The sequence below is a fragment of the Lissotriton vulgaris genome, chromosome 3_1, assembly GCF_964263255.1.
Source record: "Lissotriton vulgaris chromosome 3_1, aLisVul1.2, whole genome shotgun sequence".
Classification (NCBI taxonomy): Eukaryota; Metazoa; Chordata; class Amphibia; order Caudata; family Salamandridae; genus Lissotriton; species Lissotriton vulgaris.
Window position 1 is genome coordinate 508,003,624 of NC_141689.1, and position 20,201 is coordinate 508,023,824.

Genomic DNA, 20,201 nt, shown 5'->3' on the forward strand with positions numbered 1-20,201 from the left:
GTTATTGATTACTGTACTATTGAAAGTTCGAATTAACATCACCCATGGTACTTGCCCGCAAATGTATATCTATAAAATTTTATTGTAAGTGGCCCTGTCGTATTTTAATTACAAAATGTACGTCCACCGATTCCGCAACTGTTAGACACCTTAGTTCTTGCAACCTAATGGCCCGCTCGTTACGTTCCTCTACAGTGTAAATGTCTCCTCATCATATACGATTCCAGTTTGCTCCGTGGCCGGCCCACGTGGTTATAGGCCCGTATTTGTATACTGACATTTTCACAATAAAGGTTTTTAAAACAAAACATGGTAGTAGTATTTACATTGGTAAAGTTTTTAATTTTAGTCACTGTTTTCGAATCAGTAAAAAGCAAGTGAAATAAAGCAGTCCAATTACATGACGGATAAAAGGTATAATACGCAGGAACGCAGTAAAGATAAATGGTCAAGGGCTGTTGTGTTTTCTACTCCTGCAACATAAAGTGATCGATAAGAATCTGATATTCAGGCGTATCGGCGACTAAGACAGCAGGCCGAGCATCTTTTGCTCAACGGCTCCGTCATGGGACGAAGAAACGCCCTTTTGCTAGAAAAAGGAATATATTTTACTTGCAGGACAGTTGGAAATTTTCCGGGAAAGTACATTAGCCTGGAACATTATAACATATATGTTTAAGAAAAAATAATGTTCGAAAGCAATAAAAAGCGTAATTTTTAGGTCATATGACCAAGCCTTTCATCATTATTATTATTATTATTATTGCATTTATTGAGCGCACAGCTACCCGGAGGTTTCCCGGCGCTTGCCTTGGGAACCCGTCCTGGCTTTTCCCTGTGAGATAGCCCCTACAGGGCATCCCCAAGGTGAAAGCCAGGCATCCCGCCACAGGGGGGCCGTTGTGGAGATTAAGCAAGCTTAATGCCCAGAGTTGCAGAGTGAGAACCCATGATTAGAGCAGGCACCGAAGCGAGAATTATCGAGTCTGTGGACATTTGAGCTCAAGACCCTGCCGCGTCGGGAATTGAACCCTGGTCCCGGGTCTGACCTCAGCTTCCGGGTCTGCCTGCTCTACACCGTGAGCCACACTTCTCCACTCCAATCATTAGAATAACAAAAGTAAAATGAACCTATGAAAAGTTTTATAAACAAGTCACATGACCTGTTATGCTTACGTTACGCGCCGCGCCCCGGATCACTTCCGGGAAGCTGCGCTTCGCGCACCGGAGCACTTCCGGGTGCGCTAACGCGGCGTGTCATATAACGCATTACGTGACAACGTAGGTCCAGAATATAGTCAAAATGTCTCCACCAACCAGCGGTCGGAACACAACCCCTTTCAGCAGTCTAAAAAGTTCTGTTAAATGACAACAGAAGGGACAGGCAACAAGAACCATCAGTCAAAGAGGGGAGGGCAAGTTCTTCCCTACCGGGTCAAGTTGGGGCGCTACCGGAACTGATCGAATTGGTAGTCTACAGTGTTTCTGGATGTTTCAGACTGAAGCTGGCGTCAGCATGAGAGCACCACCATCTCGTAGCTCAGTCGTGGCCATTCCACGAGCAATCATGGCAGCCGCTCCCCACCAGAAGCCTGCGGGAGTCGGGGGCCCACAAGACCTTTGTAGAATCTTCAAGGCTCAGGGGACGCTTTCGAGAATGGGGCCCAAGCCCTAGCAGACAAGCGTCCGAGTTCCAAGGTGTCCCAGGGCCATTTTAGTGGACCACGCCCAAATCTGAAGAGCCGGCCGCCATTTTGAGAGTCCTGTGGCAGCCGCCTATCGCTGCATCGCAAGAGCGGGAGCAACTCAACTACATGGTGAGCGAGACGCTGTAGTCGCAAGAGCGGGCGGTAAACAGCTGAATGGCGAAGGAGGCACAGTGTAGCAAAAGCGGGCGGAATGGCAACTGAAACGGTAAAGGGGCGCTCCACTACAGCGTGTCTTCAGGTCAAACGGATTGTGGGACAAGGTCCAGAATGGAAGAGTCATCAAAAGGCAAAAAGTTCCGCCGGACCCCGGGAGCTGGCCGCCTATGTCGGGGGCGATCTTAGGCCACACCAGGGCAACACGACTTGGGGAGGGGGCAGGAGCCAAGCGCCCCCTCCCAGTCCGCGCCACCACACCGTATGTTGAAAATCTGAAGCCATCGTTCTACAAACTCTCAACCAGCCTTGGATGGAAAAATCTTGAAGAATGTACAAACTGAAAACCAGTTTTTGTCTGCATAGCATCAGCAGCAACGCTTGCTATCAGAGTGCATGAGTTTCATGCTCGATCGACTGAGCTAGCCGGATCAGGCAACAAAAAGTATAAAATAGTTATGTAAATAGTTATTTAATAAAATGTTTTACCCTGTTACTTTGCTGGTGTGTTCTATATATTTATAATATTTGCATAGAGTTTATCGTTATTTTGGGCGGGGTGGGTGGCGGAGCCGAGCTGTCTTGCAGCCATCATTGTGTGGAGCTCAGTTCATCTCACTATTTTCGTATTTCTCATGAAGGGTTGTTCCTAATGTTTCTATTTTAGCGAGGTCAAAAAGAGATCCCATTAGTGGCCTACTGATTTTGCTCGATTACTTTTGTTTTTTTACACGATTTTTCACTATCTGCAAAGACTAAACAGAGTATTGCGACTTTGTGCTTGTTTGTAAATAGAGAATGAACCAAAGAGAATCAATTCTAAAACAGTAAATGCTTGGATAACAATCAATCAAATGGAGAGACAAGCAGGCACAATGGATTACAACGGGGGCAAAGGCCTGCATTAACTACCCTTCACTATCTGCAAAGAGAGAGTACTACTAAGAGAAAAGAGGGGGGGGGGCAGCGTTCAAAGCACATCAGCGTGCATAAACACGAAAAAGTTTTTACCTATCACGTACTTGACATTTGACAGCTTTTGATATTTGCTATTAAAAAACCATTGAAATTCACTGAAAAAAACCATAGGTTTTAGCCCATATATAGTTAGGGATTAGCATTTACAAAACCTTAATTTACTCGCACAAAACCATAGAAATTCGCATATATAGTTAGATGCAATAACTATATATCGCGCACCCGCAACCCACTGCTGATGATGTCACATATTACATCATTCATGACATGGTCAGTGACATCACTGATGACATCACTGATGACATCTCAAATGACATCATTCATGACATGGTCAGTGACATCACTGATGACATCACTGATGACATCTCAAATGACATCACTTGTAAAATCACTGATAACATCTCATTTGTCATTACTGATCACATCACTGATGATATCATTCATGTGATAATACGATCAACCTCTTCAGACTCTAATATAACCTTAGATGCAATCAGTGTAAACAGACTCTCACAGACTGTCACTCATCCATGGAGTTACTCACACACCTAGTCAGTCATGCAAAGAATCAATCGCACCTCCATTTCTTCAACTATACAGTTATACACACCTTACTTAATCAAACATATACTAACACATATTTACTCTCTTATACAATCCCTGATACAAGTTCACAATGATCCATACAGCCACTCACACATTCACTGGCTCTTATGCACAGTTATTTATATATGTCAACTCTTACATGTACTGTGTTTTACATATGTACTTACTTTGACATGTAGCACTGAGAAATCCAATTACTCACCAATGCACTCATGCTGATAGTCAACCGCCCATACAGCTGTTTTCACATGCACTTTTGAACCCATACATCTACTGAATCAACTGCTCACACATCTATGCACAGAGTCACACACCTCCCAACCACCCCCACACACACACTCAGTCTCCCATACAAATATTTGGGCAACCAATCAATAACCCATATAGTTACTCATATAGCTACTGATCAACACATGCAGCAGTTTACAGAACTACAGTAATAATGATGCACAAATTAAGACAGTTTAGTCACTAACCCATGCACTCAGTGAGACACATTTAATCATTCTCTCATACAGTCAGTCATGCACCTACTAAATCCTTCATCCAAACACTTATACATCCACTCATTCTTCAATATGTAAGACATATTTTAACTTTACAGAAACATACAGTCACTGGATGTTGTCATTTGAGATGTCATCAGTGATGTCATTTGAGATGTCATCAGTGATATCATCAGTGATGTCACTGACCATGTCATGAATGATGTAATATGTGACATCATCAGCAGTGGGTTGCGGGTGCGCGATATATAGTTATTGCATCTAACTATATATGCGAATTTCTATGGTTTTGTGCGAGTAAATTAAGGTTTTGTAAATGCTAATCCCTAACTATATATGGGCTAAAACCTATGATTTTTTCAGTGAATATAGATATATGTATATTTATATATATATCAGCACAACGCAGACATGCCCACAAGGGACTACTTTGTTGGCACTGTTCTTTTACCTTTTAAATGTATATGGTGGGCGTCTGCATAGCCTATGTCCTTCTGCTGCAACTGCCCTTTCCAATACTGTATTGGGTGTTGTGATTGGTGCTTTGGTTCCTGAGATTACCCGCCTCAAAGGTTTGGGCTCTCTCTTTATTATATTAGTATAGATATATATATAGATACGAAATTCGATATTTTGTACAACTATATTTTTTACCTCAATATGTTTTTACAAATATTTTTACATTCTACATTTTTAGATTGATATTTTTTTTACTTCTATATTTTTAACTTTGATATTTTGCCAGTGAACCCAAGAACCCGCCCCTGCTCTAGGGATTAGGTTTTATCTTTACCCTAGTTTGAAGACTACGTTGTTAATCATAAAAGGATGAACATGTATAGTATGCAGCCTATTGAAAGTGCTAGGCTACTATGTCACGAAGGGGCTAACATATGCCAATAAATCAAATAACTTGTTACACAAATAATTATATGGGTATAAAGTAATAGAATTATATTCACACATAATGCCATTGTCTTAACCTCATGCGTGCTAGTGGAATTCCGCTCGCGCGCTGAGATTTTTTAAATCGCATGTTACGTGATGAGCTGGGCTCGTCATCAGCGTGCGAGGAGGCTACGCCATGACGAGCCCAGCTCGTCATCAGAGTGGAAGGGGTTAATGAATGTAAAAGATCATGAAGTTCTTATAGATTAGGTTATTTCAAAGAGAGCTCAAGTGGTCTGTGTCAGCAAGATTATCCTGTACCAAAAAAGAAATAGAAATGACATAAGACACCCTGGTGGAAGGCTACTCTAAGGGGCCAATTCCGATGTCGGACGGACGTGAGTCCGTCCGACATCGGCCAGGAGCTGTAACCGACCGACCTGCTGTCGTCCGTTACAGCCCTGCTAGTAAGATGCGATCAAACAGGGTTCGGTCGCATTTGTATACTTAACAATACAGGCATGCATTCCGAGCAGAATGCATGCCTGCATTGTTGAAAGTAGGGGTGCAGTTCATCCCTGCACCCTGTGGCCGGCACCCCAAGGTGCCTGCCACAGGGTGCAGGGATCAACGGAGGGGCACCATAGGTGCACCCAGGCCACCATCCGGCAGCCTCACACCCATGGGGCTCTGCTGGGGGCCCCCAGAGACAGCTTCCGACTGCCTTTTCGTGCTGGTGAGGCAGTGAAAAGCTGCCATCATACTCCCTTGGTCGTAAAGATTGAAACCCCTCTTTATTGACCCTGTTCTAAACTTTCTGGCAGTGATCATTTAGACCAGTGCCCTGAAACAACGTTTCATTCTTTTTAACATGAAACAAATGCCCTAATCTAACCTACTGTCACTCAGGCCGGCATCTGGATAAATTCTTGATGTTACTTTCAGCCCTTGTTGGCCTGATCTTCACAGACGTGTTCAGCATGAGGAAAAGGTGACCCTTTCCAGTAGCCATGATGCTGCTGACAAGTGTACATCACGCAAGTGTCCGCGGTCGGCAGTAGGAGTTCCTGCAGGGCGGTGACGTGGTGAGGGGGAGAAGCAGGTTGGGGGGTAGTAATGTATGGATTACGGAGTTTAACAGGTAAGTAAACATATAAATAAATAAAACGAAATTCGTTGTGCGCACTGCATCACCAAATGCGATGCAGTGCATGCAACAAAATTAGTTGTATTTATTTATATGTTTACTTACCTGTTAAACTCCGTAATCCATACATTACTACCCCCCACCCTGCCCCTCCCCCTTCCCATGTCACCACCCTGCAGGAATTCCTACTGCCGACCGGAGCTGCAAGCAAGTAGTACCTTCAGAAAGGAGTCCCAAGGAAGAAAAAGCTACAGAGGCAAAAAAAGCATGTAGTTTGTGGAAGTGGCCTTTGAAGAGAACTGGGTCAAGGAATTGGTGCACTGCTGAGGAAGAACCGAAGACAAGACAGGAGGCGGTGAGATCTATAGGCTGCGCAGAGAGGAACATGGAGGGATAAAACGGGCATGGTTGCAGGAGAAAAGTCACCAGAAAAAGAACCAGAGGCAAGGAACACAAAATACACTACTCAATGTGTTACGAGGCTTGGAGCAAATGGATTTCCTCCTTTTTATAGGGGAAAAGCTGTCACATCGAGAATCTGTGTCTTGTTATCGTAGACTGGAAAAGGGTAGTAATGAAGAATTTCAAGGCTGCCAACTTGGAACAGGTACCTCTTAGCTCCTAGAAGGCCTCGCAAAAGGAAGAAGGAGACCCAGGATGAAGATGCTTCCAGTGTCACTGCAGGCCACTCCCCCATGTGGAGCAGCGATGTGACCAAATATTATACTGGTGTGCGTGTCACCGCAGGGTAAGTTTTGATTGCAGCAATCTGTTAGCCCTTCCTCTCCCGCCAAAGATGCATCATACTCGCCCCAGAAAGACTTGGGAAGAGGGCTGCGTTGAGACGCGAGTTGCAGCAGGAGTACGCCACCTATCGCATCTCCACGAATATATATGTGGAAAGGGTTGGTAACATAGCTGATCGTTTGCAGCTAGGATGTCAACATTTCTAAAATGATGGTCAGTGCTTCATTCTTTATTACATGCATTTTAGGGTTTACTATGGAACAGGGTAACTTTTTGTTTAAAAAAAGCGAACACCTTTTTTTGAGATATAACCACATCTGTAAAGCTTTTAGAAGCATGCAGTGCTCATTTTCTTTCCTCTTAATGGCATTACTGGTAATGTATAAGTGCGGTTTTGACTAAAAGGTGCATTATCTGACTCAAGTCTCTGTAAACACTTGGGATAGTTTTAGCTAACAACAATTAGAAAATGTACTTTTGCAAATGCCTGAAAAGAATATTATGTGAGTCATGTATGGGGAATAGAGAATTGCTTGCATTCCCAATAACCAAAATGGAAGTCAAAAAGCAAAGTCATACTCTGTAATGAACATTTAATGGAAACATGACAAATATAAAGTGCTTTCTGTTGAAGTTGCAGTATGTTTATTACAGCTCATGTATATATTTAGTACATACCTTTCCTTTTTTAATACACATGTTTATTGTGTCGAGCAGGTCTGCACGGTTTTTGTCACTTTTTGGTAATTCTGTAAGTTCCTTTCCAATCAGCTCTCCTTTATGATATCCCATCATTCTTTCAAAGGCTGGATTTACATACTAAATAAAGAAAAAATAATTTGAGATTAAAAAGTGAGAAAGAGTCATCATTACTTGTTAATAATATTCTCAATTCAATTACGTGTATGCTTATTTACACGAAAGAACAATTGTTAGGTGGTATACCCCTTGACAATCATAGTGAATATGCAAACCATCTATGGATTCTAGGACCATATGAATAAAGCATGTTTGCAGTCGGAAATTGGCTGATTTGCAGAATCGGGATGCTTGCGACCGCAAATATTTTCTTTTAACTGTGCAAAAGCATGAATTGCAAATCGATAACATGTTACTGAATTGCAATTTGTTTTATTTATTTATTTACTTATTTTTAATATTTGTAAAGCGCTGCATATACCCGTAGGCGTCTTGGCGCTAAAAACCAATATTAATTCAGGAAATGTGAGGAGGTAAGCCAGTTAGTTAGACAGATGTGAGGGAAGGAAAGAAAAGATTAATGAGAGAACAGCCAGGTTTTCAAAAGTTTACGGAACTCAAGCAGTGTGACACTTTGTCTGATGTTAAGGGGCAGGGTGTTCCAGAGTCTGGGGGCCGCCACCAGAAAGCGTCGGTCACCCCAGGTAACTGTTTTGGTGCGAGGGACGACCAGTTGGCTAAGAGTGGCTGATCGTAAAGCTCTTGTGGGTTTGTAAGATTGTAATTGGTCTCTTAGAAAATGTGGTCCTTGATTGTTGATTGTTTTAAATACAATGCAGAGGGATTTGAAATGAATTCTTTTTTGCACAGTAAGCCAATGAAGATCTTTTATGTTTTTGGAGATGGATTCAAACTTTGTTTTACTGGTAAGAAGGCGAGCTGCCGCATTTTGTATTGTTTAGAGTTTTGCAATTACTCTAGTTTGGGCATTGAGGAATAGCCCATTGCAATAGTCCAAAGATGAAATGACAAGGGCAGAAACCAGTGTCTTGATGGCAGAGTCAGGGAGAAAAGGGCGTATTTTCCGAATCATTTTTTTATTTCAAATGTGCTGTAGATACTGTTTTGTTGGCGTGGTTCATGAAATTTAGTCCATCATCAAAGATGACACCGAGGTTCCTAACCTTCGAGGTGGGAGTAGGAGGAGTACCGAAGGTCTCTGGCCACCAGCAGGTGGACCAAGCTGGAGAGAGTGGACCAAAAATGAGTACCTCGGTTTTTTCCGAGTTTAGCTTTAGACAATTTGTAGCCATCCAATCTCCTATATCTAGGAGCCCTTTCTTAAATTTTTCCGCTACTTGCTCTCCATCCCCTTTAATCACCAACACTAGTTGGGTGTCGTCGGCGTAAGAGGTAAGGCTCATCCCATGTGCTTTGATGGTCTTAGCAAGGTCCGACACATAAATGTTAAAAAGTGTCGGACTCAGGGATGAGCCTTGAGGAACTCCGCAAGGAGCAGAGAGTTGGGCTGATTGAAAGGGTCCCAGAATGACAGCCTGCGTTCTTTTGGCTAGGAAGGACGCTATTAGGTTTTTGGCAGTGTGGCAGATGCCAAGTCCCTGGACACGGTCGACCAAGGTGTTGTGGTCGACCGTGTCGAAAGCCGCTGATAAATCTAGCAGAACCAGTATGGCAGTGCCACCCTGGTCCCTGATTACCCTGATATCATCAGCGGCTTTAATCAAGGCTGTCTCTGTCCCATGATGTTTTCTGAACCCAAGCTGTGTGTTGTCGAGGAGCTGGTGTTTTTCAATAAACTCGGAAATCTGGGTATTCATGATTTTTTCAATCATCTTCGCCATGAAGGGTAGACTAGCTATTGGTCGATAGTTTTTTAACTCACTTTTGTCCAGTGAGGGTTTTTTTAACAGAGGTTTTAGTAAAGTGTTTTTAAGGGGGTCCGGATAATTGCCTGACAGCAATATTAAATTGCAAACCTGCGTGAGTGCCGGTATGATGGCATCCATTACCGGTCTGAGTACAGATAGAGGGCAGGGGTCCAGGGGTGATCCTGATTTAATCGTAGATAGGGTGTTTTTTATTTGGTCCGGGGTGACAGGTTGGAAGCAAGGGAACGTGTTAGCTAGAGGAAGAGTGGTAGATGAGATTGTACCCGGAGGTGATTTGGAAGAGAACGCCTGGTAGATATCATCTACTTTGGTGTAGAAAAAAGAGGCAAGAGAGTCACACAAAAGTTGTGACGGGGGGGAGTAAGGTCTGGGGAATTGCCTGATAATGCTTTGGTAATTAAGAATAGTTGTTTGCTTGAATTCTTGGCTTTCTCAATTTGATCACTGTAGTATTCTTTTTTTGCTTCCGCAATCATGGTTTTGTAAAGTGCTAAGGATTCCTTATAGACAGATTTACTGCTAATATCATAGTCTTTTCTCCAAGTTCTTTCCTTACTACGATTTATCTGTTTTTGTATCCTTAGTTTGTCATTGTACCAAGGGGCGGTGGGTTTGGCTCTATTACTCGAATGTTGTTTGGAAGGAACTGATTGGTGTGTTGCCTGGCCCATCCAGTCGTATAATTGCTGGAGCGCTAGATTGGGGTCTGATGCGAACTCTGGGTGGGTTTGTTCTAGTATGAGCTTCAAATCATCTTGATTTATATTTTCCCAATCTTTAAAAGATTGTTTGGGTATAGGTTGAGGATTGCTATTGCAGTGATTATTGGTGGCTATATTTGAAAAAATTGCAAAGTGGTCGGTCCAGGGCATAGGCAAAATATTGGTAATTTGCAATCCTTCTAGGTTAGAAAAAATGGGGTCTAAAATATGGCCTGCTTGATGGGTGGAGGATGTGACGAGTTGTTTTAGCCCTAGGGTACCTAGATCAGAGATAAGGGCGGCAGAATCGGTAAGGTGACCTAAATCTAAATGAAAGTTCAGGTCACCTAGAACCGTAAAGCTACTTTCTGTGGCTACAGATTCCATCATGGTGTTTATGTTGGACAGGAAGGTCGTCTTTGATCCTGGAGAACGATATATTAGTATTCCCTTGAAATTAAACAAGGGGGAAATGTTGATAGCAAATTGCATGGCCTCACAGGAAGTGGATGGAATAGATGTCGTTCTGACAGGATATGAATCTCTGGCAATTATGGACAGCCCACCCCCTCTTTGTTTAGGCCTGTCCTGACAGTAGGCTTTAAATCCCTCTGGAACAGCGATTACCAAGTCTGGCTGTGAAGTGTCATCCGTCCATGTTTCGGTGATGAACAGTATATCTAGTTTAAAATCAGTTATAAGATCAAAGATTTCCTGCCTATGCTTGCCGAGCGAACGAGCATTTATAAGGGCTATGGAGGTGGCAGCACCTACATCGTGTTTAGTTGAAGTGCCAGTATTGCTAAATTTTAGCAATACTGTATTTCGAAGGGGCTTTTTTATGGCGTCCCTTCCAAATATAGAATTGCAGAGCTATGTATGAATGTTTTGCAACCGAATTACGGTTTCAAATCATTAATTTTCTACAGATACTGCCCAACAGACTTCCTCCGCTTTCAGAATGAACAGACCACTATATACTCCTAAAAAATGAAACTTCAAAGTTAAATTTTCTCTTTTTAAATGCATCCTGCTTTCCTTTAAGGAAAATGTGCAGAATTTATTTTTTAAAGTTCGCTTTATTAAAATGTAATCACTGACATGGTGATGGCTAAGATTCCTAAAGGGTTCACAAGTTGCGACCTGCCTCATTAATATTCATGAGGTAGGTCAATTTACAACCCACAAGCTATAACTATTTAAAAGATATAAGAATTGGAATTCGGAAATCGCAATTCTAGATTTTTGAAATTTGGCCCTTAGTTTCTTACTTTTCATGGTAGGATGCACCCCAAGTCATTTTTATACTATTGCTTATCACTGACTGTATCCAATTGAAAGTTTTGTCTATTAAACTTCCAAAAATAATTTTTGGGGCTTCCTAGGTCACGATCTTATTTGTGTACTTTTGCTTTCTGTGTAAATTAGGAAATAATGCTGCTGTGGGGTTCAGGACATTTACTGTAGAACTCATTTATTTAACACTGTATAGTATATTTTTTGAACACAAATAAAAATCTTCTCTTGGTGTCTGGCTCTCCTGGACAACCATTTGCACGATTACCACATTCTAAACCATTTCAATCATGTAACTACAGTTGAATAACAAAAGTACACATCAGTGGTAGCGCTTGCTTACCAGGTGTGCCCCCACCTTGCTTGGGTTTCTTGGGGTATAAGCAGAAAGAAGAATAGTGGATAATGATTTTCTCTGCCTTCCTCCAACTTTTTTCTCATTCCATAGACCAGAGGGAGGTGGGAAAAATTTGCTATTGGCCACCTCTATGCTGGGGGGAATTGGGCATCAGTTTTAAATGAGGCCATACACCCCACAAATCTGTAAATGAGTTACTGTGAATAAAGGGCATCTTTTCACCTTCCGGATCTGGGAGCACGAGTTCTGCCACCATATGCTTATGGTCTTGACCAACATAAACAGACACAGGAGCTCACTCTTATTGTCTGCTTGATGTCACTATGAGAACACTTTGGTGGAAAACATCTGCCATACTCATATTCCAAGTTTCTTTGTTTTTAGTTGTCTCAGATAATTGCAAATTGAAGATTCACCGCCACTCATCCTGTCCTGGTAGGATAGTTAGTTACTGCTTATCACTAATACACTGGCTGTGAAGACACTAACAGAGCCTTATTTTCATTCTTGGGTAGGATGTAATCTCCACATTTCACTTAAAAGTCCTCAGAGCTTTACATTCATGAATTGGAGTGTTTTCCAAACTACAATTCTAACCTGAGGCAATTACATTTAACCAATATGGAATTTGCTTTCCTCACTTCCCAGAAGAAGCAGCCTATGTTTCCAACCGAATCGGATACATTTCCAACCAACCGATTACAATGCAAGCAAACCGTTCGGACAGCCTGAGTCATTCGGAGCCGAATCGTACAGCTCTATGGACATGGTTTCTGACTGGCGATTAAGATGGCCAATTCTGACAGCCATTCCGAATCGGTCTTCCCCACACGATATGGCTGTCCAAATCTGACTTTGGGGGCCCATAGCAGGCCCCCCTTCACCTGTAGGCCTCCAGTTGGGGCCCATGGGGGGTACCAAAGGGACCCCTCTTTCCAACCATGTACAGTGTGGCAGGCACCAAGATGTGCCGGCCACACGGTGCAAGGTTTTCCCCCACCACCACTTTTTTCAATGTGAGACTGTGTTCTCGTTCGGAACACAGGCCCCCATTGAAGTCATTGCGAGTCCAACCGAACGATGTTCTACAGCATCCTAATAAGTCGGTCGGACTCCCTGAAACCGATTTGGTCAGAAACGATTCCAAGACTGAGCCGGTCAGCAGAATTTCCGACCGATATCTTAATCGGCCCCATAGCTTAAATCTGGGTTGTGAACACGAGTCTGGGAAGCACAAAACGCTTTTGTATAGGGTTAACAAACCACTGGGTCACATGCGGTGCAACTGGCTGTGAAAAGCACTGTCATTAAAGCAAATATTGAACATTTAAATACTCTGGTGAGGTTCAACATAGATTGCAAAAAGCATATTTGGAACACAACACCTTTAGGAATGAAATTGGGTTATGACCATCGCTGACATATTATCTTTTGAGTCTGAAAACCATCTCTACATAAACAAACCTGGAAAAACTACTCTCAGCCCAAAACTTACAAATAAGAGATTCTGTGACTCAGCTTTTAGGTTTGAAGAATATTTTGAGATCTAAGCTTCCGGAAACACATTACCTTTTTCTAGCAGCCTAGAAGACATATGGCGCGGCACTCTTGCACATCTCTGACAAGTGACTTCCACCCTGGAGCATGCAAAACTCTTGAGTTTGATCCAGTGCTGGTTAACATCCAAGCATCTAAGTACTCCCTGGTCCCCTAGGGCTTCCTAGGAAAGTAATACAGTTAAAGCTTGCAGGCAAACGCTTCTACATAAAAGGTACCCGCGGCAGTAGTTTTGTGAAAGAAGAAGTCTTCCCCCCGATCAAAATTCAAAGTTTACACGACCTCCTATCTGAATTAGTGTATTATCCTTAGGGCACCAAGAAACCGACACACCAACCCCCAGGCGCTAGATAGCATTCCAGTGACTACCTTGAACAAAGAAAGGCCTCCGCCTTGTCCACTTCCTCCTCCACTTGCTCGTGGACCCAAAAGCACAGCATCTTGTAGAGAGTAAAACATATCCAAGAATCCCAAGAGTGGCAGACAATGAGGCTCAGCACCTGAAACAGCCTGATGTCAGACTAAGAGGGAGTAGGTGCAGGGGCGCTCAGTCCTCTGATATGTGCATGGAGAATGGCTGCCAGTGAGGGGCGTTAGTACCGGTGGGACGTCCTTCCTAAACGCCTACTAGCAGGTCCTGTTATCTGTCACCAAAAGCTCACAAACCAGCAACCATCACCGCTCGCGTAGTCCCCCTCAAACCCAAAGGGAGATCAGTCACAGCAATCGTAACATCTTCATTATTTGCACAAATAGCAAAGATTTTCTTCTTGTTTTGTTTGTACGTTTGTCAGTGAAGTCCTAATATTCTTCTTCTGTATGAAAATATGCAACAATAACAACACATGCTAGTGCTAAAAATGTATAGGTATTTATAATGAAGAAGTATTTGATGGTCAATCGATTTGTCTCCCTTTGATCCTGGTAGTAATAAAAATCATCACACAGAGGTACACTTCTTTTCGGTTTCAAAGGACATCAGAGTGTGCGTTTACTACGAGCCAACATTAAGTCATTGGTCACTTTTGACCAGTCCACACTGCCGACTGAATATTCAATATATTAGTGAAATCATACACCCTGACGTTGATGCTTTATGAATCTTTTTGTTGCGGGTGGATCGCAGATATTTGTCAGAAACGCTACAATTACCCTGGATAACACATTCATTACCGCCTCAAAAATATTGCTTACAAGAAACCTGTTTACCTACAACATCTAAAGGAACAAATGCAGAGGTGTTATTGGCTTGTTTTTAGATATCATATTTTAGATTAGAATTTAAAGACCCACTTCAGTGTGATACATAGTCAACCAAAGGGGCCATTTATTGTTTTCCTTTGAGCATATTTCTTAATCGGCAAGTGCCAACAAACTCGACACTCAAAAGACAGCAGGTGAAAAGAAGGCCACTTACTTAAATACTTCGAATCAGTACTATAAACTTAACGACAGGTGTCTTTACATACCTGGATGACATGGTCTTCGCTTGTAATTTCTATGGCTTCTGGGCAATGATCCAGTGCAGTAAATACAGAATTGCTTGCCCTGCAGAGAGCAAATGAGACCTGATAAATGTAGCAGTTATTGGAGTCTGGAACACTGAACACATATAGCATTTGATTTGATTTTCAAATAATTGGGAACAGACATGAAAATGACAATTACTGTGCTTGAAGTCCCAAAATGTGAACCTGAAATGTTACTGGTCAATACCAACGACTGCAAGCGGGCATCTGGCATAAACAGGGTACACACTGCACAGAACAAGAGGATTTAAATGCAAATAACAAAATACAACAAACTGGCTTTTAAATGCAAGGCTACATAAAAGTATTTACTTATGAGAGGAGTGTTAGGCAGCATTTCCATGTGGCCTTCTGGTCACTTCAGGTCACGTTTTTATTCATTTATGGTATATCGCTAGTCTAATGTCCATATGAAAATGACGTTAGAATACGAGAGCCAATGATAACGTTATTATCAGTGCGTTCCTTGTGGTTAATGTTTTCTGGGCACGTTTTGTGGCATGGGGTTGTTGAAGGAGGTTACTACAGGGATTAAAATGCAGCAAGCCTCTAAACTGCGCCCATCAAGTAGACACACATTTCAGTGTAACTTTCCAACTAGATTAGCATGCAAAATATTTTAATAAGCATATTCTGTGTAGGTCTCTAAGTTGAGATTCCTTAAATTGCGATTGCATTTAAGGAATCCCAAATTGAGATTCCTTCAATGCAATGCATCAAAGTTAAAAAAATTAGCGATTTCGCTAATAGGAGTAGCAAATTACCATGAAGTTGAACTTCATGGTAATTTGCAAAAACTTTGAAAAATGCACTTATGTGCATTTTTCAAAGATTCATGTTGCTCACACACATGCCCTTAGGGCATGTGTGTGCGCAACATATGTGCACAGATCAATCTCAGGGGTGGAACAGGGTGTCATTTTGACACCCTGGCACACTTGAAATTGCATTCTCAATTTGCGATTCTCTAATTGAGATTCGCAAATTGAGAAAGTCTTCCCATTCATTCGTATAGGCCCCAGGGCTCATAGGAATGAATGGGGAGGTATTCCTGAATTGCGATTCGTAAATTGCGAGTCGCAATTAAGAAATGTTTAGAAATCTCTATTTTTTAAGCGATTTCTACATGCACTAGGTTTTGCGATACCTTATTTGCGATTCCTTATTTTCGCAAATAAGGAATCGCAAAAACAAATGTTGATGCATGTGCCCCAAAGCAACATGATTCGGTCAAGTATCAGGCTACAGAATAAATACAGACAAAACGCAAATCATACATCCAACTAATTAGGTATTCAGGTATGCAGCAATGTTAGCCAGATTGTGAAAAACATACCTTAAACCTATTAGACTAAGTAATTCCACTGCTTCGGAGTTGGAATCGACTTCGTATCACCCTGCTAGGCTGATGTAACATTATTAAAATTACTATTTTGCTAAAATTCTCTATATCTGTTCCGATCTACAGCCCTGTATATCCCTACTATTGATCTTAGGTGCTTAACCTAAGTCAGTAACAGTTTCTTAAAGGGGTTATCGCAAGGCAAGAAGAGCTATACAAATTAAGAAATTATCTGTTCAGAGAGGCGGGTTTGAACCCCCTGACTTTAAGATATACTATCAGGCATCCATGGCACAAAGAATATCAGATGTGTGCACCAATACTGACAGAAAATTCACCTCAATGTGGGTCTTGGACAGGATTTTCAGAACAATTTCTGGTTAGCATTAAATATCCAAATTTTGGGAGGCGGAGCTAGCCGGCGTCCATGTAAGACGCGCGAGCGCGGAGCTCCCTGCCGCTAACCCGCCAAACCTCGGCAATAAATCCTTCATCGACCCTGCCGGCACTGAAACCTGTGGGGAACTCTTGGGCGACCCCTCGGTGAGACGGCGGCCCCTTTGTTCGGCGGAGACTGGACGCGGTGCGACTTTGTGCCGCAGCACCCGGAGCGGCGAAGACCCAGGCCGCGATCCCCGACCTTGCCTAAACTGCAACCCGGGTTGCGTCGCGGTACGTGCGGCGTGCGTGCCCGCGGCGGACCCGGCCACCCACGGAGTCTCCTGGACGGCGATAGCGCTTGCGCCCGGCACTGAGGCGCTGCGGAGAAGACATCCCCCTGTCTGGAGGCGACGTGCGGAGAGGGCGGCCAGGGGGTGCACGGAGCCATTGCCACCTGTGGGGAGGCCCCGAGGAGAATCACTACATTGACGGCGAGGGGCACCGTCCGCCGACACCCGGCACCTAGCGCCACTAGGAGGAAGGAGTTCGGAGTTGCGGTGGGCGCCCGGATCCCGAGCATTGTGACACTTTGCCCGCCGTCTGGGCGGCCGGACAGTACAGGGCACTGCCCGACGCCACGTTCTGCGGAACGTTTGGATTGGCATTCTGGGGCGGGGAGCCGCCATCTTGGGCGCCGGCCCCACGACACATCGCCCTGATCGAGGGAGTCCCACGACCCTGCGCCCACTGCTGACCCTGATCAAGAATCCCGAGTGGTAGTTTCCACGCGTCTGACCCTGTTGACCACATGTCCACTAGAGCCACCATGGTGAAAGGAGACAAGTCACAGCCGAAGCTGACATTCGACCAGAGGAAAGCGAAAGGAGCCGAGGGGACAACACAAACCTCCCCGCTGCGCCCTGCGACATCTGAGTCCTCCCTATGCTCTGAGATACGGGCCATGCTTGGGACGATGGAGAAAGGTCTTCAAGTCAGCATGACGGAGATTAGCACCAAGATCGATGCGCTGACATACCGGATGGACCGCATGTCCGAGAGGGTAGACAAACACGCGGAGCGGCTGGACATGGCAGAGAGGCGGCTCACGGAGGCGGAAGAGGCTCAAACGGAGTGGGACAAGGATCGCAAACAGTTTAATCGGCTGCTCCAGGTTATCCAAGATAAGACAGAAGATTTGGAGGCACGCTCGAGGCGCTCCAACCTACGCATTACGGGCGTAGCGGAATCCACTAGCACCGGTAAAATGGAGCTGTTTGTGGAGAAACTCCTGCGGACCCTGCTGGGGGAAGATGCATTCTCCCCTATGTTTATTGTTGAACGGGCCCACCGCACTCTGGGACCGAAACCACAACCTGGCCTCCCGCCGCGCCCGATCGTAGCAAAGTTGCTTAATTATCGGGACAGAGACTTGGCGTTGCGGCTGGCCAGAGAAAAGGGGAAATTACAATTCGAAGGCATGGCCATCTCCCTATTTCCGGACTTCACGGCGAGAGTGCAAGAGGAGAGGAAGCGCTTCGCCCCCTACAAGAAACAGCTGAGGGACCTGGGGCTCGACTACGCCATGCTGTATCCTGCGAGACTTCGCATCAACAGGCAAGGTCACTCACATTTCTTTACTGACCCAGCGGATCTTAAGAAATCCTTGAAGGATTGGGAGAGGGACAACCGCAACAATCAGGGGAATAGGCGGGAGGACCCAGGCGCCTCCTCCCACTTGAGTGACCAGGAGTAGCCCAGCACATGAGGGACGCTGCTGACCTGTTGGCACTGGACGGCGCAAAGACTTACACACGACCGGTGTGGACCCACCGAGATATGTCTTTTGGGTGAGATCTACCTGTTTACTCCTGATCGGGTTGGGTGACACCGTTGATTGGGTGGGAGGCCGCTCCACTTGCCGGGGGGGGTCGGGGGTAGGCCCCTCTACATGAGAGACTGGTTTTGCGGAACTGTAAAGACTAGAGCTGGCAGGGCTCATTACTTTTTGGCGGGGGGCGGGATGGGAGCACGCGAGAGGTTACTTGTTCTGATTTCCCAGCTGAGCAGTTTGCTGGCTAGATCCCTCTGCCTCTGCGCTTTTGGCTTCCGGCTCCCTCGGGAGCTATTTGGGGTTCTATACAGTTTATAGTTGAACACGGGGGGATGTTGGGTGGTGATGATTCCTGTCTGACCGGGTTGGGGATGGTCGGCTGTGGGCGGGGGGGGGGCGTTTCCTTGACTGTTTGTGCATTATTGCTGACATGCTGTTTGGGGTCCGGGGTTTGCCGGGTGGGGGGTTTGTTTTTGCCGACTACCGCACTGTGTCTGCCACACTGCCTGCTCTGCGGTCTTCTACTTTCTAATCTGCTATGTCTAATGTTGAATCACTGAGTGCGGAGGGCTCTCCGAGCTCTTTGCGACTGCTATCCTGGAACGTGAGGGGGCTCAACGACTTCCGCAAACTCAGGAAGGTCCTGGCCTATTTGCAACGCCATCACATTGACCTTGCCTTGTTGCAGGAGACACATTTGCCGCCTTCCAGCCCTATGTTACAGGTGAGGGGTCTTGGCCCCGCTTGTGTCTCCGCGGGGTTCACAACGCATGCCAGGGGGGTGCTCACATGGGCCAATCCCAGATCCCGACTGACGCTGACCCGAGTGGCAGGTGACCCGGAGGGGAGGTTTGTGATTGCACGTTGTGTTGGAACAGAACATGATCTCCTGCTGGTGAATGTGTATGGCCCCAACTACGACTCCCCGGAGTTTTACTCCTCGCTTGCGGACAGCTGCAGGCAGTTTGTGGGATCTAGAATGCTGTGGGGAGGGGATTTTAATCTAGTGTTGAACCCGGCCCTTGACAGATCTGCGGGTCCCCCTAGGTCCCCTGTGCCATCCGCGTCCCTCCTTTTGTCTGAATGTGTGAAACTTGATTTATTTGATGTGTGGAGGCATAAACACTCGGGGCGGGGTGGGTTCACTCACTACTCGGCCTACCACAACATCCACACACGCATTGATTACTGGCTTGCTTCCCGCAGTTTACTCGACATGGTTAAGGGTTGCACGGTCCTCCCGCGCACACTGTCTGATCACTCACCCTTGCTCCTGTTGCTCGTTGCTCCTCCCAAGAGGATCCCCCCCTTCACGTGGAGGTTCCCCCCATACTCCCTCCTAGATGAGGTCTTCAGAGGGGAACTCGCAGACGACATAGAGACCTATTTCGCGACCAATGTGGGCTCGGTGGACAGCGTTCAGGTTCTCTGGGACGCGTTTAAGGTTTACATCAGGGGGATGACTATGGCGAAGCACTCAGGAGTGCTCAAAGCCATCAGACGGCGCCTACAGCTGCTCGAAACGCAGCTAGCGACCTTGGAGGGTCGGGCGGCGGACTCGGGGGACACGGCTGCTACAGTCGAGCGCAAAACCTTACTAGATGAATTTCAGGAGGAGGCGGACAGGGAAATTCAACATATGGGCAAATACGCGACGGCGCGGGCGTATGGGGAACGGGAGCGGCCTGGTGCCCTCCTTGCTAAACTTATGCGCAACAGTAGGCCCCCATTGGTTATCGAGAAGCTGGTGACAGCTGCTGGGGCGGTGGTCACGGAGGAGCAGGATATCTTAGCGGAATTCCACGCCTACTACACTACCCTTTACTCCTCGAGGGACGCACACCTCGAAGAGGAAATCGACGA

The 20,201-nt window shown here is 45.1% G+C and overlaps 1 protein-coding gene across 1 annotated transcript in view; it reads right to left on the reverse strand.

Moving 5' to 3' along the window:
* The window catches only part of PDE8B (phosphodiesterase 8B), a 1,129,923-nt gene that overhangs the window by 328,219 nt on the left and 781,503 nt on the right, over positions 1-20,201 (reverse strand). The window contains exons 8-9 of the mRNA XM_086960753.1: positions 14,725-14,803; positions 7,413-7,553 (exon numbers count right to left, since the gene is read on the reverse strand). Coding sequence (XP_086816879.1) covers positions 7,413-7,553; positions 14,725-14,803 — 220 coding nt within the window. The remainder of the gene's footprint in view (positions 1-7,412; positions 7,554-14,724; positions 14,804-20,201) is intronic.